Below are 26,318 nucleotides of genomic sequence, written 5' to 3'. Positions count from 1 at the left end.
ATATATATACACACATATACCGGCTCGATATTTTAAACATTTTATAAAGGGCCCTGCTTACCAGGGACCGTGGCGGCAGGGCCGTTTCTAGACAATTTAGCTCCCAGGGCAAAGGAATAAAAATGCGCCCCCCAAAAAAAAAGAACATAGAAGAAATTGCGCGCGCCGTAGGCACGCGCGACGAAATAGGGGGCGTGGTTTATTTTTCAAATGGGCGTGGCTTAATATAAGGGCGTGGTCTAGCAGGAAAACAATTACCTTACAACTCACCTTTGCGGGACTTGGAGGAGGCGGCCGCGGCGGCGGGTGAGAGGACTTGGAGGCAGCGGCGGCAGCGGCGTTGTGGGGAGCTGAGAGCTCAGCTGCCGGCCGGGCGCCCCGGCTGTGTAACAGAGGTGGACAAGCCGTGCGGCGCCCCGGGCTGCTGCACGGCTTGTCCGCCTGTAGAAACGGCCCTGCGTGGCGGCCAGCCAGAGATCAGAAAGGCAGGCGCTGGAGCTGAACACACAAGTATTATTGAACTGGCGCTGTAGACGCTGCTGCTGCTGCCAGCATCCTCCTAGCGCGACAGCACATGCGCCGGATCAGCGCTGCCGGGCCACGGCTGCATAAGTAGTGACCCGGCGCATGCGCTCTCACGCTAGGAGGACGCTGGCGACAGCAGCAGCATCTCCAGCGCCAATTCAATGATTCCCAGTGTGTGCGGGTAACTTTCAATGCGGCCACGGCGCTGTGCACGCCCGAGCTGCATAACAAGGGGAGAAGAGCCGCATGCGGCTCGCGAGCCGCGGGTTGGCCACGGCTGTTTTAGAGGGTTTAACCATTTTATGGCCTTTTCATTCACATTCAGGGGGTCAATCAGGTTGGCTCGCTAAGCAGCGGTAGTTCGATAAAGTCCACAAAAAAAAGATCAGAGATCAGAAAGGCAGGCGCTGGAGCTGAACACACAAGTATTATTGAACTGGCGCTGTAGACGCTGCTGCTGCTGCTACCAGCATCCTCCTAGCGCGACAGCGCATGCGCCGGATCAGCGCTGCCGGGCCACGGCTGCATAAGTAGTGACCCGGCGCATGCGCTCTCACGCTAGGAGGACGCTGGCGACAGCAGCAGCATCTCCAGCGCCAATTCAATGATTCCCAGTGTGTGCGGGTAACTTTCAATGCGGCCACGGCGCTGTGCACGCCCGAGCCGCATAACAAGGGGAGAAGAGCCGCATGCGGCTCGCGAGCCGCGGGTTGGCCACGGCTGTTTTAGAGGGTTTAACCATTTTATGGCCTTTTCATTCACATTCAGGGGGTCAATCAGGTTGGCTCGCTAAGCAGCGGTAGTTCGATAAAGTCCACACAAAAAAAAAAAAACCTCATGTCAGCCAGTATTTACCCTGCACATAAACAAACATCTGGGGCAGATGAGAGAGAGAGAGAGAGAGAGAGAGAGAGAGAGAGAGAGAGAGAGAGAGAGAGAGATATTTGTGTGAGTTATTTTGTTTCTGTGCAGGGTAAATACTGGCTGCATTATTTTTACATTGCAATTTAGATTTCAGTTTCAACACACCCCATCCAAATGTACGTGGTTGTTTTGCATAAACATCCATTTGTAGCTTGCATGCGGGGAGAAAATAATTCAATGGTCTCCGACCATCGAATGATTTCTACAGCGCTCGCAGATGTAAGACACCTCTCGTGTCCCACATCTACGAACGACCTGTGCGGAAAGCGGGCGGGCAGCTGACGTCTGCAGCCCGCCACCTGCACCCGCATCACCGGCCCATTTCCATGGGACCGCCCAGCGTTTTCATGGGAATGCCCATGGGTGCAGCCCGACGACACCGCCCTACACCCCCCCGCCCTCACTGGTAGGTTCGAACGGGATGGCAAACACGCCCACATCAAGCATCTGCACATGCGCAGAATGCTAAAGATAGCTCCCTATGCACTGCAGATCCTCTTAAAACATTTTTAAATCCGCAATTTAGGATACAAATGAGACACTACTTATACAGTGATTAATAAGCTATAAACTACTTCACTAATGTCTTAAGGAATCACTGCCATGGGAACACCATAGATGGGTAACTTTGATGGTATGAATGCAGAATGCAGGAGGGTAGTAGTAGTAGTAGTAGTAGTTTGTTTATTTATAAGGTGCCACAAAGTGTCCACAGCGCCATACGTGCGCGGTAGGCAACTATGTGGTGAAGGCCTCAAGAATTTGTTTCTTAGGTCTTATCTCTGTACTAGTATTGTCCGGACTCCGGACAACACTAGTATATGCTTGGGGCATTTCATAGCTGCATATATTGTAAGGGTTGGTACACTCACTGGCAGTGGTGACTATAAGAACAGTCAGCCCTATACAGGGTCTCCGTTAACATATCCTCCAACTGTACCGAATTTGCCGGTACAGTACCGTTTTGTAACAGTCTGTACCGGCAAATTGCAATTGTACCGAATGTACCGCATTTTCAGCGGTCAGAGTCAGGCTCACATGAAGTTACATATGTGTGGCGCCGCATATGTAACTTCAAGCCCGGGCTCCGTGTGCTGCCTGAGTTCCCAAGAGTGCAATGCGCGGGCCGGTGCCGTGCGTCATGACGTCACGCGCCGGCACCGCGCACCACTCATGGGAGGAGTAGAACTCCTCCAGCCTTACTCTCCCTTTCGGCGCCAATCTCTGCCAGTGGCCAGCCGGAACTCGCATCGGAGGAGCCTGCCACCCGCACACACTGTAAGTGCACTGCAGAAACTTAGGTGGCTCAGGCCTGGCTGTACTAGTACTTTAAATATTAAATCTCCACACTTCTCTTGACTCTTATCCATCGTGACGCACCTGCTGCAGGTGCGTCACGATGGATAAGAGTCAAGAGAAGTGTGGAGATGTAATATTTAAATATTTATATTATAAGCGCTCAATTTTTATTTTAAATGCCCGGAAAGTGGGTGGCCATGTGCACTTTACATATGCCCACGCCCACTTTGCTTATGGCCACGCCCATTTTACTTATGGCCACACCCACTTTCTTTGTGTGTACCGATTTTGGCCCTTCAGATGTCGGAGGGTATGCGTTAAATCTCAAGAGTTAACTGTTCAGCCAAACAAGGTTAAACCTGGCAGCAGACCCTCTATAAACAGTGTGCAGTCTGGGCCAGGGTTGGCGCACAGCGTCTATTCACAGATGACAGGGGGGGACTCCAAACTACCCCCCCCCCCCACCCCGGTACGCTGCCGGCCCCAGAAGGGATGCGTGAAGGTCCCAAAAAAAGGGGACCTTCCTGCGATAAGTGGGGCAGTTGGGAGGTTCCAGTATCTTCCAATACACATGAATATGAGGATTTAAGTCTAAAAATACTATTTCTACATTTTCCTTATGTACTGATAAAAGATCAGTTGAAAGAGAATGGATCATTTCAACACAAATTATTGGTAAAAAATTCCTGCATTAAAAAATAAATTACAATGTTGACTATTACACATGCCATGGAAGCAGAGCATCATGGGTGGTTTTAGGGGTGAAGGCATCCCTAGGCAAAAGAGTAATGCTTGCCCCCTTCATTTAATGATTGGAAACTTAATATAATAATTAACAAGGCATAACCTATGAAATTGTATTTCATTTTAAATCATGTATACTGTACATAATTTTTAATGTAAGACAACTAAAGGAGGGGTCTCTTCATGTCCTATCTTTACCTATGCTTTAAAATAGCAAATGGTACAGTAAGTATTTTAGACTAACTTAAAAAAAAAAAAAAAAAACATCCAAGCGCCATCCCCCAACAAGTGCCAACCCTGGGCACGTGCCTCACGTGCCTAATGGGAAATTCTCCACCGCAGAGCATGTGTCTGACGTACAGTAAATTCCCTGCTCGGTGCCAGATTGCACAGTTGTATTCATTTCATTTAGCTTGTGAACACACTTCGATAAAACTTTGCAGAGAAAAAATAAGAGGGGGGTGGGTGACCATTGTTTAAACAAGAGGTCTTTATTTACAAAGGCACGGAGGGTATCATTAATTTAATGATTGTTTACAATGCTTTATGCTGCAAATTACGTCTGAGCTAGTTATTATCTGTGCACACAGCTACAATAGAATGCAGTTGCGGCATTGTAGCCTTGCTTGGGTGGCTGCATCCTTTTAACAGACTTATGTTTGTTCAGGTTGTATCTTCTGTACTGTATCAGGGATTCTATTATAAATATGTTGGGTCAGGGTCATTTAATTTCCTTTAGCAAGCGATGGTCTTAAGCTGGTGTGACAGGTACAGCATACCGCCACATATAGGTAATGTGGATAATCCAGTCCAGGCTTTGGAGTAGCAGCAGCAGCAGGAAATCTGATGTGATCAGGGTTGAGCGGATTAGCAGCACCTGTGCTTTCCTGATATAAGTGTTTCCAGAGCAGAGGGTCATTATTCCTGATGGTGGAATAGCCGCCCAGGTGATAGGCCGGCGGTGTGGACTACGGTAGGGACCACTGGAACATTGGGCCTTATTCTAGTTCACTCTTTCTGACAAAATCCTTCTTAGATGGACAAAACCATGTGCACTGCAGGGGGACAGATGTAACATGTGCAGAGAGAATGAGATTTGGGTGAGTTATTTTGTTTCTGTGCAGGGTAAATACTGGCTGCTTTATTTTTACACTGCAATATAGATCTCACTTTGACGTAAAACCCCACCCAAATCTAATTCTCTTTGCACAAGTAACATCTGCCCCACCTGCAGTGCACATGGTTTTGTCCATCTAAGTAGGATTTTGTCAGAAAGAGTGACCTAGAATTTTTTTTTTATTGGTGCCCGGCATGCCTCTCGGCTCCCTGTGCTCATCACCAACAATGCCTATGCGCAGTGGTCAAACCTTCGGTCAGCTTTCGAATTCAGACCTGGCTGAATAGTACTGAATCGGTTCCATAGCTACAAGGGCAGTATTGTGTAGCTACAAAGCTATTGCTATAGGAACAGTGTTCTGCCTTAAGGAGCCCATACACGCTCCAATCTGTGCGTCCGTTCTGTACACATCGTATCGCATCGCATGCATTGTGCATGCATTGTGCATGCACAAGCCATGCGATACGATGTAAAGCTAGTACAAAAAGTATGTGCAGCACATACTTTTTGTACTGTACGATGAGATGCTGCGGGAGCGCATCTCATCGTACAGAACTGACGGCGCAGAGCGGAGCGTGTATGGGCTTCTTGACAGCAGGTTTGGCTGCACTGCATGTTGCTACTAATCACACACACACACCTCTGTTACCACAACAAACACCCCCATGCCATAGCCCTGGCACCTGATATATTAATTCATGCATTATACTGAGTTGTGCAATGAATCTTCATGGCACCTGTGAAATCCTCAATATAAACGTCCGTATATTCCAATCCTATTATAGCAGGAGTGTTATGTCGTAGGCTGACCATTTGCAATACTTGTTATGAGAGCCCTACCTAAACATTATTCTCTTTATTATTTTCCCATAAATCACTGGTGAAACGCATGAACTAAAAAGGAGACTGCACGTGCAATTTATTTAAACATACATACGAAGCGCGTCACTGGCTTCCCTCATAATGACACTGAGTCCTCATTACCCCGCAGTAGTGTATGACCCATGCGGCCCTGCTCTGACGTACTTCACTACTTGGGAAATGATGACTGAAGAATCCAGCATGATGGTATAGACGACCTGATTGGAACATGGAGGCCTGATACCCAACGCTCGTAAATTCCTTTAATCGGGAATCTGCTGTTGCGCAAGCAGAGCCGGCCCTAGCCAATCTGGGGCAAGATTTTAGCTGGTGCCCCCTAGTAAACTCTTCCAGCTGTCCCCCGCCGCACTCATGCGCCAAAAATGTGTGCATCCTGGGTTCCTACGGAACTTTTTCTGCGTCCCACTACATAATAATCTTTTGAGCTACTCCCCAGTAGGTGACGGGGCAACAGAGAAGGTGGTGAGGTGATGGGGTGAGAGAGGGGGTGTGAGGTGATCGATGGGAGTAAGGTGACAGGAGGTGAGAAGAGAGAGTGGGGACAGGAGGCAGGTCTGCTCACCAGCATTGCTGGGTCACCTGCTCCCCAGTGGCATGCTCTCCTGCAGTGCTCCCTGGCCATCAATCGTCTACTGCCCTCCAGCCACTTGCTGCTCCCTGGCTGATGACTGTCTCCTACTCCCTGGCTGGCGAGCGTCTGCTGATTCCCAGGATGCTCCTGCGCCCCAGGCCACTAGGGTTCTACTGCTCCCTGGGAGCCTCCTGCTGGTCCAGGAGCGTATACTACCCCGCTCAGAGCAATATGTTTATTACTGCAGCAAGTTTTTGAGCCGACATATGCCGACAGGCTGTATTTCATGCCCTACCATCCACTAGGGCATGGTGGGAGAATAAAATAGTGTGCCAAGCGCAGCGAGGCACCGTGCCCGAAGCATGACGAGCACAGCAAACCATGCGAGGGGACGCGGCACACTTTATCCTGTGTCCATGTCATTTTATTCTGTGTCCATATGGGCCTTTGAGAACCGCTGCTCTGCAAAGCAGCGAATGTTCCCTGAATGGATAAAACACTGCAAGGAGATGAGCCTGGGGGCTGCCAAGCTACTCAGGAAGTGACTGACACAGACATGGCCACCAGAACACAGAAGAAGATACTGGACAAAAACCGCTGTTACTAGTGTGATACCCCAGAATTGGGGGTACCCCTTTTCTGTGCCCTTGGATAAACATTGGTGGCCAGTGCTGCCATTTGCAAATATGGTGGCCTGGTACACGGGCCTCAGGGGGTTGCTAGGCAACCGTCCCGCAGCTAAACTTTCTATTTTGCTGACTGAGGGACCCCTTTCATTGGTGGCTCAGTGGGTGCCTAAAGGGGGCGTCCCTGCCTGTTGTTAGGCAGATTTTCATGTTGCGAATGCCCCTGAGGAGAGCGCACTGGGCGCGACAGAGAGGTGCTCTGGGAGTAAGGAGTAAGCAGTCGTGCAGGGCGCTGCAGAGAGAACCCCAGCAAAGCCGCCGAGAGAGTGCCTGGCGGTGATTGACAGCCGGCGCACGCCAGGACCGGCAGGAGGGAGAGAGAGGCAAGCAGCATGGCCTGCAGCTCGACGGTGATGGACAGCGGGCAGAGGCGTGCAGGAGATGGGGTTGCCGGGAAGCCAGCCTGCCAGTGACCCCAGACAGAGGGGGAGATTCTCTAAGCAAGAAATGCGGTAAAAACCCCGTTATCGGGGTTTTTACCGCATTTTGGGATGCTGTAAGCATTTTGGGATGCTGTAACCCGGCGGGGGGCATCGCCAGAAAAATCTGGCGATGCCCCATAGAAGCCAATGGACTTCTACCGCATCCCACCGCCGGCCCGCAACGACCCCCCGCCTCCCCGCACGGACCCCCGCGGCCCTGCATCGCCCCCTCTCCTGTGTCCAGGCAGCACAGCGCAGTGCTGCCCGGACCTGTGACCTCCTCCCTGCACTGATCCTCTTCTGGGTGCAGGGAGGAGGAGAGCCCGGCGCAGCAGCGCCGGGTGTGTGAGGGAGGGGGGAGCCGCCGGGACCTGCTGGGACCCGGCGACTCTCACCGCAAAGGACAGCTCTTAACGCAAGAGCTGTCCTTTGCTATAATTATCGCATATGTTACAACATATGCAATAATTATAAATGCGATGGGCGGCAAGGGGGGCGGAGATTCTTAGAGAATCTCCCCCAGAGAGAGCAGAGCGAAACAGCCTGCGCCCGCACCTGAGACTGACAGTGGGGACCTGGACAGTGAGCAGGGCTGCCGCTGAGGAGAAGCGCACCCAGTGCAGCACGACGGCGGTGATTGACAGCCGGCACTGGCTCCCGTGACCCCGGAGCTGCATAGCAGCCAGACGGACAGAGAGAGAAGGGGGGCAGCCACAGGAGCAGCTGTAAGGAACCCAGCGCAGCGGTGCCCTGGGTGCGCATTGCACAGCCGCAAGCATGATTTCCCTGGGCGGTGATTGACAGGGCAGGAGCTATTGCCGAAAGCTCCACATCCTACCCGACAGAGGGGAGGGCCTGCGCTGTTACTCCCACAACCACTTACAGGGCGGGATGTATCAACATACATCTCCGCCCTTCGCACGGCAGCCGCCGCGATGCTACCGCATATGTACTAACATATGCGGCCAGCATCGGGCTGCGGTAACGGAGACCCCCGCGATACCTGTGATGTGGGCTGCGGGGGTCTCCGTCTACTCCCGGCGGCTGCCAGCGTCCCCCTGTGTCTCCTCCTCCCCCCTGAAGCCGGATGTCCTGCCGGCTGTGACACCAGGGGGAGGAGATGATCACAGGAGGACGGGAGGGGGGGGGCGCGCGGACGTCGGACGGCGGGCGGCGAAAGAAGCCCATAGGCTTCTATAGGGTATCGCCACCCAGAGGGTGGCGATACCCTCCCTTGCGAAAACGGGGCGGACGGGTATTGATACATAGGAAAATGCGGTAAAACACCCCGTTAGTACATCCCGCCCATAGTGACAGCGTATAGCCCAGCAGTGTGACAAGTGCCCAGCAGTGTGACAAGTGCCCAGCAGTGTGACAAGTGCCCAGTAGCAATTCCCAGCAGGGTACTCTCAGTCAGCAGTGACCGGCAGGAGCTGGCAACGGCACCAGACTACCCAGGAGTCTCACATTTATCCCGACCCAACACGCTCCCCAGAGCCAGTGATTCCATTATTCTCAACGTGCCCAGTGGCCCTCTGCCCTTACTGCCTCCAAGCCCGGAGTCATGTCCCCAGAAGCCATCTTTATTGGCTGCCTCCTCAGGCCCTCTGCCATAGGCCCCGTTTGGAACACTTGGCCTTTTGTGATAGAGGCCTCATCATACAGCTCCCTACCAATAAGTCCCCAGGAACTGCCACCCCACTCGCTACTCAGTGCCTTTCTGGGATCATTTGGAGACTGTTCAGGCCCGAGCCTGTTTCCCAGTGTTATACTGCTACACCGCACCTTGTGGTAAATTCAGTGCACCTAGGCCAAAGGTACCTAACTGTAAGGGTAAAACTGCGCAGTTTAGTGGGATTAGTAAGCGCTAAAGCAGTTTCATTTTTACTCAATGTAACCTGTTGCATTTTAAAACCAGGAATTGCCTTACCTGTATGCTCATACTGGTTGTGCCAATAGTGGGGTTTGCGTAGCATTTTGTGCGAGTTGCGGCCCAGTGCCTACTGTGGGCCCCATTGCGCACAGTATCCTTTAAGTGATTGTACTACCGTGTATTGCTTATTGAATAATATTGCTCAGTAATTTTGATTGATTGAAATTTATTGCATTGATTGTCTAAACTGTAATTGTGTGTGTTGTGTATCGTGACGGGGTCTCATAGCGCACAATATACTTCTGCTACACTACGTCCATTGTTATTGGTCCTTACAACTATTATTGCATAATTCCATCTAACGGTGACCCGTTGATCCGGTGCTGTTCGATAAAAGAATACGTTCACCGTCCTCACGTTTGGTGAAGCTGTTATTGTGTATGTGTGTGTGGCGGGGGGGGGGGGGTGTTGCTCCTTGGGGTTCCTTGTCCCTTTGCTCTCAGAGTTCAGGCGGGTGAAACCAGAAGACCACCGACAGACCATCACAGGCGGGAGTAAAGAGTACAAGGTACCGGTAACACCACATCTGAGTTTGACAACATCACACCAGGACAAGGTGAGGTGCTGTGTGGGTTGGCTGGAGCTGGACTGGTACATTTAAGACCACACACCAGTGCAACGTGCATATATCAAGTGCAGAATGAGGGAAACCTCACACGGAACAGCTCCCTCAGTTTTGTACATCATACATTACGCCATGTCCTTCGGCTAATAGAAGATCATATAGGAGCAGCAGCCGATCAGGAGGGGTCACTGGGTCACCAAGCACTAGGTCTACAAGCATTAGGTCGACACCACTAGGTCGACATGCATGAATGTTGGCATGACTGAAGGTTGACATGCATGACGGCCAACATGGGGTTAGCTCGACGGGGTCATCAGGTCGACACAGCATTAGATCGACATGGGCAAGGTCGACAGCCAAAAGTTCGACATGGGGTTTTTCACTGTTTTTGCTGCTGAAATCTGCCGACAGGGGGTATTTAATTCCCTACTATCCACTAGGGCAGGGCTGGGCAACACCGGCCCTCCAGATGTTAGTGAACTACACATCCCAGGATGCTTTGCATTAGTTTTTCTATGTGGCCATGCTGAAACTGATGCAAGGCATGTTGGGATGTGTAGTTCACTAACATCTGGAGGGCCGGTGTTGCCCAGCCCTGCACTAGGGCATAGTGGTAGAACAAAATAGTGTGCAGCGAGCAACATGAAGGGGATGCGGTGCTAGGTTTTGGTGTCCATGTTGACTGTTTTAGGTGTCCGTGTTGAAATATTTTAAAAACCCCATGTCGACGTTTTGACTGTCGACAGAATGCTGTGTCGACCTTGTGACCCTGTCGACCTAACCCCATGTCGACCTCCAGTCATGTAGACCTTCATGCATGTCGACCTAGTGGGGTCGACCCAATGCTTGTCTGTCCAATAATCCCATTCCATCAGGAGATAGCTTCCCAACATTTCCTCCCGAATGCGGATCTCACGATGAACATGGGAATGTGTATTGCAGCCATTTGTGGACATTATGGAAATGTTTGCTGTAATGTGTCCAATATCCGGAAGGTAGAATCTTCCAGAGTGCACTTAGTAGATTGGAGAACAGAACTGAAGCAATCGTTCTATATGAGGAAATGCAGTTTTATTAAGGTCCTGATCAGCAGTTTGTTTTTTAACTGCAACTTTCTCATTAATTTAAAGGGAAAGTATGTAATTGTTACATTGATATTTCAGCCATCTATTTCATTTACAGTCTTCATCTGTAACTTCTACAATTGACTAATACCTTTTATCCAAACAGGGTCACAAGCAGAACTAGCTAAGGCCTTTCCACCGCGGCACTGAACTAGGTCACAGCCACTGAAAGCTGCCCTGAGTCTCAGCTGCAGTGAGACTCCGCCTCAACTTGACTTTGTCATTGGCCCCGCCCCCAGATATGCGTTATTGCTGCAGGAAGCAGTGTCCCCACTGCGGATCTCTTCTTGCTGCAAACAGGAATTGCATCAGGTGAGCCAGGTTACCCATTTACACTGCCCCCTAATCTGGTCTATCACAGCAATAACCCAGGGTTCAGCTGTAGTGGAAAAGGGGTATAATTGACCTAAAAAGTCACAAAGCTAAAAGGAAGCCAGAAACTCAAATAGGAATCTTCTTTATTAATTTCTGTTGCTTGGAATACAATCTAAACCTGTAAATTCTGTAATATGTGTAAAGGCCCATACACACTTAAAGATTTTCATTTCAATAGACTTTGCCAAAATCTTTGATAGATATATCTTTCCCCAAAGTAGTGCGTACACACTGAGCTATTTTCCCTAAAGAGCAAGAGATTTTCAGGAGGCAAAAGACTTTGCTGAAAATCTTTCATTATAAATGGGCTGGGTTTGAATTCCAAGGGTTCCATATATACAGTGCATTGATGGCAGTGGGCATATAAATATATAAACATTGGTGGGCAGTGTTGGCACTAATTTATGCATTGCTGGCACAGACCAGCAATGTATACGTTAGCGCCAACACTTCCCACCAATGTTTATATATTTATATGCCCACTGCCACAAATGTATATTTACTTAAATGAAAACTGCCCACGTATGTATTTATTTAAATGGCATGCATGTACTAGACGGGGTGCGCATCTCCCCCCCCCCCCCGTGTGCCCCTGGAGCGACTCAGCCGCATAATTCCCCCGTGGAGCACCGCGCTGGCCGCATAACCCCCCCTCAGTGGAGCGGATAAGCGCCAACCAACCGCCTCCCCCCTCCCCCCCGCCTGGGGCGCCCCGTGCCCTACACCGTCCCCAGCAGATAATGACGCACACAGCTGGCCACCAATGTTTATATTTTTATATGCCCACTGCCACCAATGTATTCATTTAAATGCACCAACAATATATTATAATATATTAATAAATATTATATATATTATATTGGTGCATTTAATGAATTCATTGGTGGCAGTGGGCAGAATAATATAAACATTGGTGGCCAGCAGGGTGTTTGCAGGGAGCAGTGCTGTCTGCTCCGTAGTTAGCAAGGCTGGGGGCGGGGCTAGCCTGGCTGGGGAGCAGGGCTATGCAGCAGCATCAGCAGCATCCAGCCGGCGGACCAGAAGGAGCACAGGGTGAGTACAGACAGGCGAGGGGGCGAGGGGGCGGGGGGTGGTCCGCCGGGCTGAAAGTGGTTAATCTTTCAGCCCGGCAGGCGTACACACATGGCGATGATGGATGAAAAACCATCCATCATCGCCACATCTGCTAGTAAAACCAGCAGATGAACCACTTTCCTAGCGATGATGCGGGAGCGCGCATCATCGCTAGTCGGCAATCTCCGGGCATACACACTGGGCGATTTTCGGCCGAAAATCGCTCAAAACGGCTGTTTTGACCGATTTTCAGCTGAAAATCGTCAAGTGTGTATGGGCCTTAAGCGGACATGGCCACTTTCAATATATTTTTCTGTGGTTACCGACTGGTTTCCAGATTACCCACTTATGCAAATTGTTAAGGAGAGTTGCAGGAGAACTAAAGAGCAGTGCCAGAGACTGTAGGTGGCTGGCTCAGGGAGACTTGGTCATACATATAGTAATATGAACTGGGGTCTACACTGTGATGTGATATACAGTAATATAGACTGGATAAATTCTATGTAATAATGTGAATAGGGGCACTGTGTTGCATAATATGTCAATTTGTACTGGCAGACTTATATTGTGACATAGGCCCTTACTCAGATCTGATTGCAGTGCAAATTTGTTCTCAAAATGGGCAAAACCATGTGCACTGCAGGTGGGCCAGATGTAACATGTATAGAGAGAGTTAGATTTGGGGGAGTTATTTTGTTTCTGTGCAGAGTAGATACTGGCTGCATTATTTTTACACTTCAATTTAGATTTCAGTTTCAACGCATCCCACCCAAATTTAACTCTCTCTGCACATGTTACATCTGCCCCACCTGCAGTGCACATGGTTCTGCCCATTTTGAGAACAAATTTGTACGGCAATCAAATCTGAATAAGGGCCATAGTGTAACCTAGGGCACTACTATGGTTCATAACATAACTAGGGCACTACTATGGGGCATAACATAACTAGGGCACTACTATGGTTCATAACATTACTAGGGCACTACTATGGGGCATAACATAGCTAGGGCACTACTATGGTTCATAACATTACTAGGGCACTACTATGGGGCATAACATTACTAGGGCACTACTATGGTTCATAACATTACTAGGGCACTACTATGGTTCATAACATTACTAGGGCACTACTATGGTTCATAACATTACTAGGGCACTACTATGGTTCATAACATAACTAGGGCACTACTATGGGGCATAACATAACTAGGGCACTACTATGGTTCATAACATAACTAGGGCACTACTATGGGGCATAACATAACTAGGGCACTACTATGGTTCATAACATAACTAGGCACTACTATGGGCCACAACATAACTAGGGCATTACTATGGGGCATAACATAACTATGGCACTACTATGGGGCATAACATAACTATGGCACTACTATGGGGCATAGCATAACTAGGGCACTACTATGGGGCATAACATAACTATGGCACTACTATGGGGCATAGCATAACAAGGGCACTACTATGGTTCATAACATAACTAGGGCACTACTATTGTTCATAACATAACTAGGGCACTACTATGGTTCATAACATAACTAGGGCACTACTATGGGGCATACCATAACTAGGACACTACTATGGAGCATAACATAACTAGGGCACTACTATGGTTCATAACATAACTTGGGCACTACTATGGGGCATAACATTACAAGAGCGATACTAGTAGGCATAACATTACAAGGGCACTACTATGGGCCATAACATAACTAGGGCACTACTATGGGGCATAGTATAACAAGGGCACTACTATGATGCATAGCATAACTAGGGCACTATTATGGGGCATATCCTAATTGGGGCACTACTATGGGGCATATCCTAATTGGGGCACTACTATGGGGCATATCCTAATTGGGGCACTACTATGGGCCATAACATTACAAGGGCACTACTACTGTTCAGAAAATGAGTTAGGAAACTATTATGTGGCATAAAGTTAAAAACTGCAGAGAGGTGTCTTTCTAGAAGCAATGTTGCTATGGGGCCCACATATAGGTCACTTTCTAAAAGTATGTTTTATGTTTAAAATGTGTAATAAAGATTTATATTAGTCTGGAATGTGTAATGTCATTTTTATTGTTACGCATGTAAAAAATATTTATATTGGATCTCTCTGAATGTAGCAGATTATCTACACAGTATTTATAGACTGTATATACCGTACATACACAATCATACGCTGCACTGGTGTTGGTCATAAATGTGAGATTGTCAAGACTGAACATGCTGACACCTATAGACATAAGGCAACTCAACAGATTGGGAATTAGAAAATGCAACACGCTTATGTATATACAGTATACACACACTTATAGCTACATAAGGGGTCAATTTAATTTAATAATAAAGATAGTGATGTTGCCCTTAGCAACCATTAAGGTTCTGTCTATCATTTTCTAGGATGCAAGAGAAAAAATGATAGAATCTGACTGGTTGTTATCGGCAACATCACATCTTTTTTTAATTTTTAGAAGCTTCAGCAAATTTACCCCTAAGGCAGGGCTGGGCAATAGTGGCCCTCCTGCTGTTGATGAATTACACATCCCAGGATGCTTTGCATTAGTTTTGCTATGTGGCCATGCTGAAACTGATGCAAGGCATGCTGGTATGTGTAGTTCATCAACATCTGGATGGCCGCTATTGCCCAGCCCTGCCCTAAGGCGTATATTTACTAAGATGGAAGTTCTATTGAAGATGGGATGTTGCCCGTAGCAACCAATCAGATTCTAGTTCTTTTTCATTTAGCACCTTCTAGAAGATAATAGATACATTCTGATTGGTTGCCCACAGCAACATGCAATCTTCAAAAGAACTCGCATCTTAGTAAATGTACCCCTAAATGTCAATACTACAACTATAGGGCACCTGAGAGTTAACGCCTCAGTGTGATACGGAAATAGCATTTAATCCAATTATAATCAGGAAGTTCGACACAAGTCTAGGTCGACATGGGTTAGACCGACAGGGTCATAAGGTCGACATGGGATAGGTCGACGGTAAAAATGTCGACATGGGATTTTTTTAACCTGCTGACCCTGTCGACCTAACCCATGTCGACCTAGACTCATGTCGACCTTCTTGCATGTCGACCGAGACACATGTCGACCTAAATGCATGTCGACCTAATGGTGTCGACCTACTGACTCTCTAACCAGTTGCTGGTGACCCAATGACCGTATCCCGAATAAACGTGTTTGCTTGTCAGTTTTCACAGCTATTTTGACAATATCTCTTGGGACTCAAAGGGTTAAAAGGATGACCTCGTGCATCATGAGGACAGCTCACGGTAATGCAGAACTGAGCCCCAATATTGTTTCTGCACTGATTGTTATGCTATTAGAATTGCTAAGGAGTTTAATTGAACCACGAAATCACATCACATAATATAGAGATACACATTAAGGATATATAATAATACAGTGAATACAGCAAAGCTCAAGGCTGGTCCCTGCAGTGGTGTCAGTGTGTCCAGGGCTTTGTGGCTCTAACCACGGACAGAACATGTTATCTTATCTATGACCAGAACATCGCAGTACATTCTGTATGCATGCTAAAGTCTACAACAGTGACAGCTGAATAGAGGCTGAAGGTTCTATGAGTCTTCGAATATGACTGTGGGCGGGATGTTCTAACATCCGATGCCCTTTATTGCCCCCCTTCGCAGGTCACCACGCTCTAACATATGCGATTATTAATGCAAGTGACAGCTCTTGTCCGGCCGCAGGGCATGCTGGGAGGGATCCGCGATGGATTTCTCACACAGCGCTGCGGTAAGAAGCCCATAGGCTTCTGCAGGGAATCGCCAGCTTTTGCTCTCACACTGCGGAGGGTCAACATAGAATACAGAAATGCGGTAAAAATCCAGATAACAGGGTTTTTACCGCATTTGTGCTTTAGGCTGCCAGCCGCCGCGATGCTACCGCATATGTACTAACATATGCGGCTAGCATCGGGGTGCGGTGACGGAGACCCCTGCGATACCTGTGATGTGGTCTGCGGGGGTCTCCGTCACATCCCGGCGACTGTCAGTGTCCCCGGCGTCCCCTCCTCCCCCGTGCAGCTGGATGTCCTCCCGGCTGTGACACCTGCTGGAGGAGGAGGAGATTGATGGAGGACGGGGGGGGGGGGGGGGGGGGGGGGCTCGCGATAAAAGCACATATGCTTCTATAGGGTATCGCCACCCAGAGGTGGCAATACCCTGCCCGGCAGAGACGGGGCGGACGGGTAATGGTACAAAGCAAAATTCGGTAAAACCCCCGTTTTACCACATTTTCCCTTTAGTACATCCCGTCCTTAGCGAATTCCGCCCTGTTTCTGATAAATGCAATGTTGCAGATGTATTAAGCCTGGAGGAGAGATAAACTGGAGATAAAGTGGTAGGAGATAATGCACCAGCCAATCAACTCCCAACTATCATTTTCAAATGCAGTTCAGTTCATTGGCTGGTGCGTTATCTCCTTTCACTTTATCTCCAGTTTATCTCTTCTCCAAGCTTAATACATCTGCCCCATATTAGAAAAGCTTCTGACCATATTGAAGCCATTTAGGCACAACTATGGGGGGAATGCTCTAACATCCGCGCCCCCTTACCGCCGCCCATCGCCGGCTACCGCTAACGCATATGATCTAACATATGCGATAATTATGACAAAAGACAGCTCTTGCGTTAAGAGCTGTCTTTTACGGTGACCCGGCAGCTCCCCCTCCCTCTCTTACCCGGCTAATTTTGCTGTTGCAGGGGGGCTGGCTCTCCTCCTCCTCCCTGCACCCGGAAGAGGATGTACAGTGCAGGGAGGAGGAGGTCACAGGTCCGGGCAGCACAGCTCTGTGCTGCCCGGACACAGGAGAGGGGGGGGGGGGGTCGGTGCGGGACGGGTCGGTGCAGGGCGGCGGGGGGTCGCATTAGAAGCCCGTAGGCTTTTATGGGGCATCGCCAGATTTTTCTGGTAACCCGGCGGGCGATGCTTAGAGCATCCCAAAATGCGGTCACAAAAACCTGTATGTGTGGACATTAGCTGACCACTGGGTTTGGGCTGCAAGGGTTTAGGCCATCTAGCTAGAAAATCTACTGAATAATGAATTTACTAAATCTTCCAGTATGACAGTAGCGGATTCAGGGGTGGGTAAATACGGTGATGACCGTAACACACATGACCTGGCCAGTGCTAAAACTAGTGGCAGTGCACAGGAGCAACCACAATGAAGGGGCCAGCAACTGGCAGTGTATACACTACTGGGCCTGATTCAGGTCTGCTTGCTAAGCATCGGTCGTTCGCTGCTCAGCGAGCGGATATACGCCGCCTGCTGGTCGAATGAAGGCCCGCCCCCCACTTCCCTGTGAAGCCCTCCAGTAGCATGCAAATGGGTGTGTGCGCTTGCACATTTATTCGCATACGAGCGTATTGGGAGAAAAATGATTTGATGGTCGCTGACTATCGAATGATTTTTCCCTTGTTCACAAATAAAATTCGATCTCGGCTGACTTTTATTTATGAAGCCCTGGCTGAAGACAGGACGGGTGCTGATGTCATGTGTGATGTCAGCCGCCCGTCCCGGTCTGGCTTTGACACGCCTGCATTCGCATGGGGACACCCAGCGTTTTTCTGGGCACACCCAATGTTTTTGTGGGCACGCCAAGGAAACGTGTCCTGGGTGTCTTCATGCGCCAGCACCCTGTCACCCTATTGCCAGCCCCCTCTGTGTGAACACTTCGACGACTGTGATTTGCACAGCAGCCCTGCACATGCATATATTCACTGATACGCATGTGATGTTGAATCAGGCCCTCTTTCCTTCCCATACACTGTCCTCTGGAATCCCAGCTAGCCCATTTGCCTGGCATCCGCTGCAATGCATTATGCACAAGGGATGTGCCCATCTCTGGCTCCTGCATTCTGCCTGTCTGGGGAGTGAATGGCAGGTGCCTACGAGCTACCTCCCCTCCGCTGTAGCTCTTATACTTCCCCTCTGGCAGGTTGGCCCTGGGCAGGGCCGGTGCAAGGCACCGGAGCGCCCCAGGCGAGTCGGGGTGGGGGCGCCCCGGTGCCGGGGGGAGGGAGGGGGGGGGGGGTGGTACCTGTGTAAAAAATTTGCTGCCCCGGCGTCCCTGCAGTGCTGGGGCGGTCAGGGGTGTCCGTGCCGTAGGGGACCCCGCCGGCCGCAGCCAGCTTTATACACATGACGGCGCCGCAGGTACCCCTACGGCACGGACACCCCTGACCGCCCCAGCACTGCAGGGACGCCGGGGCAGCATTTTTTTTACACAGTTCTCTAGGGGTGAGGGGCGAACTGCCGCCCTCCAGGCACCGGCCCCGGCCCTGGGTTGGTCGGGTGTGGATCGTATTGTCGACTCGACAGTCATTAGGTCGACACCATTGGGTCGATAGGGTTCTAGGTCGACATGGGTGAAGGTCGACAGGTGTCTAGGTTGACTTGGGGCAAGGTCGACATGGGTTTAGGACGACGAATGCGTTAGGTCGACAGGTTGCGAGGTCGACATGGTTTTTTCGCTGTTTTTTACCCCCGAATGTCGACACTGCCGACATGGACACAGTTGGAAGTCAACCGCATTCCCTTGCAGTGCTCGCTTCGCTCGTAATGCGAGTGGTGCCTCGCTGCTCTCGGCACACTATTTTATTCTTCCACCATATCCTAGTGTATGGTAGGGCATGAAATACCGCCTGTCGGCACATGTCGGCTCAGAAAACAGTGAAAAAACCCATGTCGACCTCGCAACCTGTCGACCTAACGCATTTGTCGACCTAACGCATTTGTCAACCTAAAACCATGTCGACAGTGTCCCATGTCGACCTAGAACCCTGTCGACCTTGTTGCCTGTCGACCCAATGGTGTCGACCTAAGTCGGTCAACAATATGACCGTATCCCAGTTGGTCACTGAGGTGAGGAGTCAAGAGCAAGGGCATAACTACCATAGGTGCAAGGGATGCAGCTGCTATGGGGCCCAGAGCTGAAGGGGATGTGATATAATTTACATACATTTGTCACAATCAGTTGCTAAATAGGGGGCCCTTACAAACTTTTGCTATGGGGCCGATGGATATCTAGTTACGTCACTGGTCAAGAGGACCTGGGCTGGTCACTGAGGGGAGGAGTCAGGAGGACTGGTCAGTGGAGTCAGGAGTTATTTTTAAACTGCCCCCCTTATAATAATAAATGTGTAGATATGACCCTGCAGTATGAGGACCCAGAGAGAGGCACCCCACAATCAGTGAAAAAAAGAGGACAACATACAATGTTAATAATAATAATAATAATAATAATAATAATAATAATAATAATAATAGGGTAAGGATAAGGATATACTCTAATTATATTATAGATATAAAAGTCATTACCTGCCTCTGGTCTGGTCTTTCCAGTGCTGCATTGGCCCCATATGCATTACAGGATTCCACAATATATTCTGAGTTGACCCCAAGAAGCGAACTCGACTCGCCGCAAGACCCATCAGCAACTATAATGATTTTGGGCCACTGCACTTGTGACATCTTCCTCATGTACTCTTCTGTAAACTAAGGAGACACAATTTTATCATTTAAAAGTTCATCAACTTAAAACTGTGGTTAAAGTACTTTTAGACCTTGGGTCCTAAGGCCCAGCACTTCCGATCATGTTTATGTCGGAGATGTGAAAGCAGAAAGCAAAACACAGCTGGTAAAAGCTTTGCCCTTTTAACTCTTGGTTCTAAACATGATCGGAAGCACCGGGCTGTAATACCCAACACTTGTAACATAAACCCTTTAATCTGATTCCAAGAGCAACATACTCTAGCTGTATGATGATAGACAAATACACAAATGTGACTTTCAGTATAGTATAAGCAGTGCTATTTTTCAGCAGGAACAAGCAGGAACTCAGTTCCTGAACCTCTTTCCATTAGATAAGTTTTATTTTAAAGTCCTCTGTGAATGCCTTCGTTTCTAAATACAATCAGGGCTGCCTCAGGCACTCACCCGCCACCCACTCCCCAGGGGTGGGGTGGGGGGTGGGTGTGTGTGTGATGTGGCCGCCGTGCTGGGACTGCGATGGTGCCGGTGCACTGCTCGGGGGGTGGGTGGCGGTTAGTCCGGGTTGTGCCTGCCGTGCTGTCTGGGGGGGGGGGGGGGCCTGCTGCTCACTCACCGAGACTTCCTTCCTCCGGCTCTTCTCTGATGCGGTAGCTTTCCTGCCGCTGCTGGCCTGCAGCTCGCTACCGCCCTACAGTGGCCGGCACCCTAGGCAAATGCCTAAACCTGCCTAGTGGTGGCGCCGGCCCGGAATACAATATATACATATCTCTCTCTCTATTTTTATTTCATCGACCCACCCCCAGGCTTGTAGTTCCTGGACCTATTTTTTTTATAGAAAAATAGTAATAAGCATTGGCAAGAATTGTACATAAGGAAATGATCAATTACATCTTATTGATAAGTACACATAGAGGCCTGTATTCAATGAGGCCGGCGAGGGGGTTAAACGGTGGAGATCGCCGAAAACAAGTGACCCTCGCTGTTTAAACCCTGCGCCGCCTGCTCACCCTATTCTACGTTCCGGGGGAATCCTCGCTGTCAGAGGACAGGGAGGATTCCCCGAAACAGCGAGGTTTGTGGCTAATGAAGAGAGCCTGCTGCATTTAGCTGTGAGCCTCGCGGTTATAGTGGCCGCACACGCCATTTCCCCATCGCTGCAAAGTTGACTACTGACCATGGGAGCTGTGACAGCAAGCAGTCAGCACTGCTCGCCGTCACACGCTGCAAAAATCATTGAATATACTGTATACCATAGTATTGCTATATATGTAATCTCAAATAAAGAAAACATTAAAAATGTGAACTTATTTTCAAAAAAGCAAAGACAATAATAATTGATTAAAACAGTGTTAGACTGTAATACCGCTTTCACACTGCCAAAACGTTTAAAAAAAACGGTATTTTGAAACGGTATTTAAAACGGGTCTGAGCCTTCACATTGCAGTAGATTACCGTTTTAAATACCGTTTAAGTACCATTCACATCAGTCAACCCGTTTAATCCCCTGAACACGTTTCAAGGCAGAATGCAGGGGACAGCCTATCACAGGTCTGTAATCTGTTGTTTTTACTAAATACCGTTTCAGAGCCATTCTCACTGCATAAAAAACGGCTCTGAAACGTGTAGGTCTCTGCTTTTTAAGCGTTTTGAGATACCGGTTATCTTTAACCGGTAAATGAACTCTGGCGCTTTCCCACTGCAGCCTTAAATGTTTTGAAATGTGAAACAAATGGCAATATACCGTTTAACAAGTGCGGTGTGAAAGGGGTATTAGTTTCCACGAGCAGGGCCCCTTTGCACCCCCTTAGGAGTCAAATTTAAAAAATTCCCTGCTTAGTGGGTGCCTGCGAATAACTGTCACAGTTTCCAATCTACCCAGGAGGTTACATGTTTCAGGTCACCCAGCAGGTATACAGGGAGTGTTCGCCAGCTGTCACATTTTCAGAGAGCTCAATGGTGATGCATTGTAAATGGCAGGCTGACATTTCGCCACATAACTTTGAAGAAACACAACTAATTTCAACGCCAATATAATTCATCAAAACTACGGACCAAGAGCTTTAGGGGGAAATGTAATAGAATGGGAGATTCAGAAAGTGAGAGATGTGGTAAGAAATCTCCAGTTTTTGTTTAAGCGGAAATCATTTACACTGCAAAACCAGTATGATCTTAAAGTGTAAATGATTGCCGCTTTAAAAAAACTGGAGATTTCTTACCGAATCTCTCATCCTATTTAATGTCAACTTTAATTTGGTCAGATAATGGCACCAAAGACATAAGTCATTCCCAAAAGTCATCTTACTTCTATTAATATATAAGTAATGATAAAAGTAATCCTTGTGCTTATAGTAAATAAACCCTGGTACAGTTTGTACCGATGTTAAGAAAACACATACAGTAATTCATTTTGTTGGATGTGTGGAATGAAAATGTTTCAATTGAATACAAAATTAAGGCATACTATATGGGCTGATTGGGAGTCTGATTACATTTTGTGTACCAACATACGAATTTCCACATTTCCCAAAAACGGGACTTGGATGGAACTTGAAGAGATCTATCGGAATCCAAACATTTGGCCATGATTCTATGGGAGACTTATGTGAGTTATAGAGGGGTACACTCGGGTACGGTAATCACAGCGATTACAATTACTCAGTACAGTTACTGTACGTGAGATAATACAAAAGCAGATGCAAATGAACATTTTCACCCACTTACAGGCGACTGTACCATTCATTTAAAAGGTAAGGCAGGACATCTCATGGATACTATAGTGTGACAGCCCCAGCTGTGGCTTGTGGGAGCCAGAGGTCTCGAAAAATACCTGCTGTCCTGTACGAATTCAGTTTGCTGTCACTCAATAGTAGTGGGCGGCGGTGGCTGTGTACTGTACCTGCGTAACGTACGTGACAGCTTGCCCCCCCCTCCCAAGTTTCCTCTCCTCCACGCGTCCTCTGTGCCTGGGGGTCACCGGTGTCATTACCCACACACACTTCCGGCCGCTAATATCTCCGGTCGGTCCTTGGTGACGGAAGGCTACAGTATTTCAGTGGACGAGATGTCGTTCCTGTTACGCTGCATGGGCGCACATCACTCCTGGGGAGCTGTATCACTACACATTGCCGCGCACAGTGGCCCATGTAAACGGGTGTGGTATAGGGTTCCAACAGTCGGGATCCCGACAGTCATTAGCCCGACGTCAGGATCCTGACTGGCCGGACTCAGACAGCATGGCGAGCGCAACAAAGCCCCTTGCAGGCTCGCTGCACTCGCCACCTATTTTATTCTCCCTCGTGGGGGTCGTGGACGAGGGAGAAGAGCTGGTGGCCGTCAGGAACCCGTCTGTCAGTGTTTTCACAGTCGGGATCCCGACGTCGGGTAAATGACTGTCGGGACCCCGTCCGGCACCCCAGATAAACAGTCTGCATTATTGTCATGTTTTACTAAAGAAGGCAGGGGTGGGGGGGCGCATACACTTTTTGGCAGCGGGGGGGGGGGGGGGGGGGTGTGTGTGTGTGTAAATTTATAGTTACGTCACTGCCCTTTGTACTAATATGGGGACATACATCCATGATACTCCTAAATACAATATCTTCAGCGAGTAATTGCAGATGGCATTTGTTTCTGTACGGCTGTGGCTCCCCTATGGGAAAGAGTCCCGGTCATGAAGACGATTTAGATACTCCACCTCCTTCTGTCAGAAGTCGCACATGCATGAACCCATGTCAACTTTTTCATGTTCCGACCATTGCCATGTTGACATTTTGCTTGTGTCAACCCTTTGTCAAAGTCAACCTTGTGCATGTCTACCTTTTGGTGTCAACCTATATACTATAAACCTAGACATAGCTGACCGATCATCTGGATTCCCATCCATTCTAGTCCATTGTCTTCTATGTGGCCCTTACAGTGGTGTCATCACGGCTATGGGTTAATGGGTCGACCAATATTAGATCAATATTAGCGGTGCTGCGCCAGGCACCCGCAGCAGTGCTCTGCCAAGCTGCCGCGCACCCGCCCACCCATGTAGATTAAACTGTGGGGTGGACAGGGCATTTTTCTCTTTTTAGGGATGCCAATCCCGGGATCCCGAGAATCCCGGGATTGAGCATTTTTCAGTCCCGGAACCCGGGATTGAAAAAATGCCCCGGGATTGGCATCCTTAGTGTCGACCTAAGCCATGTCACCCTTCAGTGGTCAACCCAATGCATGTCGACATTATATGTGTCGACATAACAACCGTATCCTGTCCTCACAGCAATCACAAGGAAGACAGCAAGGGGGAAATGTACTAAGACAACCATATACGTGCTGCAAATACAGTATGAATGGAGAATACAGCAAATTTACAAAGCTGTCGTATTCTCCTCATTCGTATTTTCCGATGTCATATTCCATTCATATTTGGTGGCCGTATTTACGGCTGCCAAATATGTAGGAAGCGGCAGCATCACACGGATCAGTCAGATGCTGCACAAAAAAACGTTGTGGGGTCCCCCCGCCTGGCTATAACCAGCCTTGGGCTGATTGAACCAGTCCTGGTTTTAGAAATTCAGGGTGGACAAAAAAAAGTAGGGTCCCCCCATATTTCTAGAACCTGCGCCAGGCTAATGGGCCAGTCCTGGTTCTCAAAATATGGGGAACAAAATTTTTGCCATCAGCACCGGGCCCAAACAGCCAGCAGGCAAATGCCGGGGGATACTTTTTGTACAAGTTATCCCTGCCAAAACATTAACCTGTGGCTGGTTAGCCCGGGCAGGGACTCTGGAGGAGTGGGGACATCCCCAATAAAGGGCTGTCCCCGTGGCCCCTGGGTGGTGAGCATCGCGCTGATTTGTTAATGTAAAAATAGAGTCATAATCTATTGGGTTAAGCTGTAGAACTATGAGTCACAGCAAGCCCCCCCCCCCCCTGTGTGCAGGGACTTGGCGAACCACAAGTCCCAGCTTGTGGGGCATTAAAGGGCCTGCTGGTACCTGTAGTTCTACAAAAAACTAATTATCAAATAAAAGACACATACAATTATAACTTTAATTCATACTAAATCACACATACATACTTACCTATTGGTTCCACTGTAAACCCATCCTCTTCTCCAGTAGAATCCATTAGGATACCTAAGGAAGGAATTATACTCACCATCCACTCCGGTGTAGATCGCATCCTCTTCGGTCCGTGTAGCATCCAGATATTAAAAAAACAAAAACACTGTCCCGTAAACCATGACGAACTGCAGAAGCCTTAAGTGTGGCTAATCGCGGCTCCCTAGGAATCCCATGTTAAAGTTTACCTGGGTGTCTATGGGTGGTTCCCATCATAGACGCCTAAGTTAAATATTTAACATAGGCATCTATGATGGGAACCGCCCACAGATGACCAGGCTAAACTTTACGAGTATGGTAAATTTGCCGCGTTCTATCGATGGCGTATGGATTCGTATCAGCCGAATATGACTGATTGTCACTTGGCTGTCAATATGGCTGATTGCCAATTAGCCAATCAGCGGGAGGCAACAGTATTACAGATTGAATGGGTACCGTACAAGGTATAACATTTTTCAACAAACAGAAACATAATACTGTTTACAAAACCAACAAAAGAGAATAAACTGGCACATTCGAGTAGAAGTACATAACAAATAAGCATTGTTTTTGCGTCCTTTGTTGATTGCTTTGGCAGCTTCTAATGCAGATCACCTATAAAGATGTTCTGTATGAATGGTGTCAATTTACTGACGATTGTCCCACACAGGAACCTTTAAAGAAACACGTCTTTTTCTCACATCTGTATCTGTCTTATTAAGATAATTTAATGTTTTCTCTTGGCAATAGAATAAGTTTATTACACACAACTGTAGAGGACACCATCAGTGAAAAGAACTACTGCAGAATCCCGAAACAAAGAATCATGACAGAGGTATCCTAACCCTCACCCATATCCACCAAACCCACCTCCCTTGCAGCCTGTCCCTAAACCTCTCCGCTAGGGCTTAACCTTCGTACCCACCGCCTAAACCTAACCCCTGCTCCACAGCCTAGAAGGGGGGCTTCTAATTGCCTTACCCTAACCCTCCTTCCCCTCCTCCATGCAGACTCACCCTAATCCCCCTTACCCTCCTCCCCACAGACTCACCCTAACCACTCTTCCCTTTCTCCCTGAAGACTCACCCTAAACCCCCTTCCCCTCCTTCCTGCAGACTCACCCTAATCCCCATTCCCCTCCTCCCTGCAGATTCACCAGAACCCCCTTACCCTCCTCCCCACAGCCTAACCCTAACTCCCCTTCCCCTCCTCCCTACAGACTCACCCTAACCCTCCTTCCCCTCCTCCATGCAGACTCACCCTAATCCCCCTTTAATCCCTCCCAGCAGACTCAACCTAACCACTCTTAACCTTCTCTCTGCAGACTCACCCTAACCACTCTTCCCCTTCTCTCTGCAGACTCACCTTAATCCCCCTTCCCCTCCTCGCAGCAGACTCACCCTTACCCCCCTTCCCCTCCTTCCTGCAGACTCACCCTGATC

General features: G+C 48.7%; 1 protein-coding gene across 1 annotated transcript in view; it reads right to left on the bottom strand.

Moving 5' to 3' along the window:
* LOC146045370 (uncharacterized) overlaps positions 1-26,318 on the bottom strand; it is a 72,170-nt gene that overhangs the window by 23,949 nt on the left and 21,903 nt on the right. The window contains exon 2 of the mRNA XM_083164149.1: positions 19,619-19,795. Within this exon, the coding sequence (XP_083020275.1) occupies positions 19,619-19,795 (177 nt within the window). The remainder of the gene's footprint in view (positions 1-19,618; positions 19,796-26,318) is intronic.

Source organism: Crinia signifera, chromosome 11 (assembly GCF_055691185.1).
Source record: "Crinia signifera chromosome 11, ASM5569118v1, whole genome shotgun sequence".
Classification (NCBI taxonomy): Eukaryota; Metazoa; Chordata; class Amphibia; order Anura; family Myobatrachidae; genus Crinia; species Crinia signifera.
This window is presented reverse-complemented; position numbering and strand designations above follow the sequence as displayed.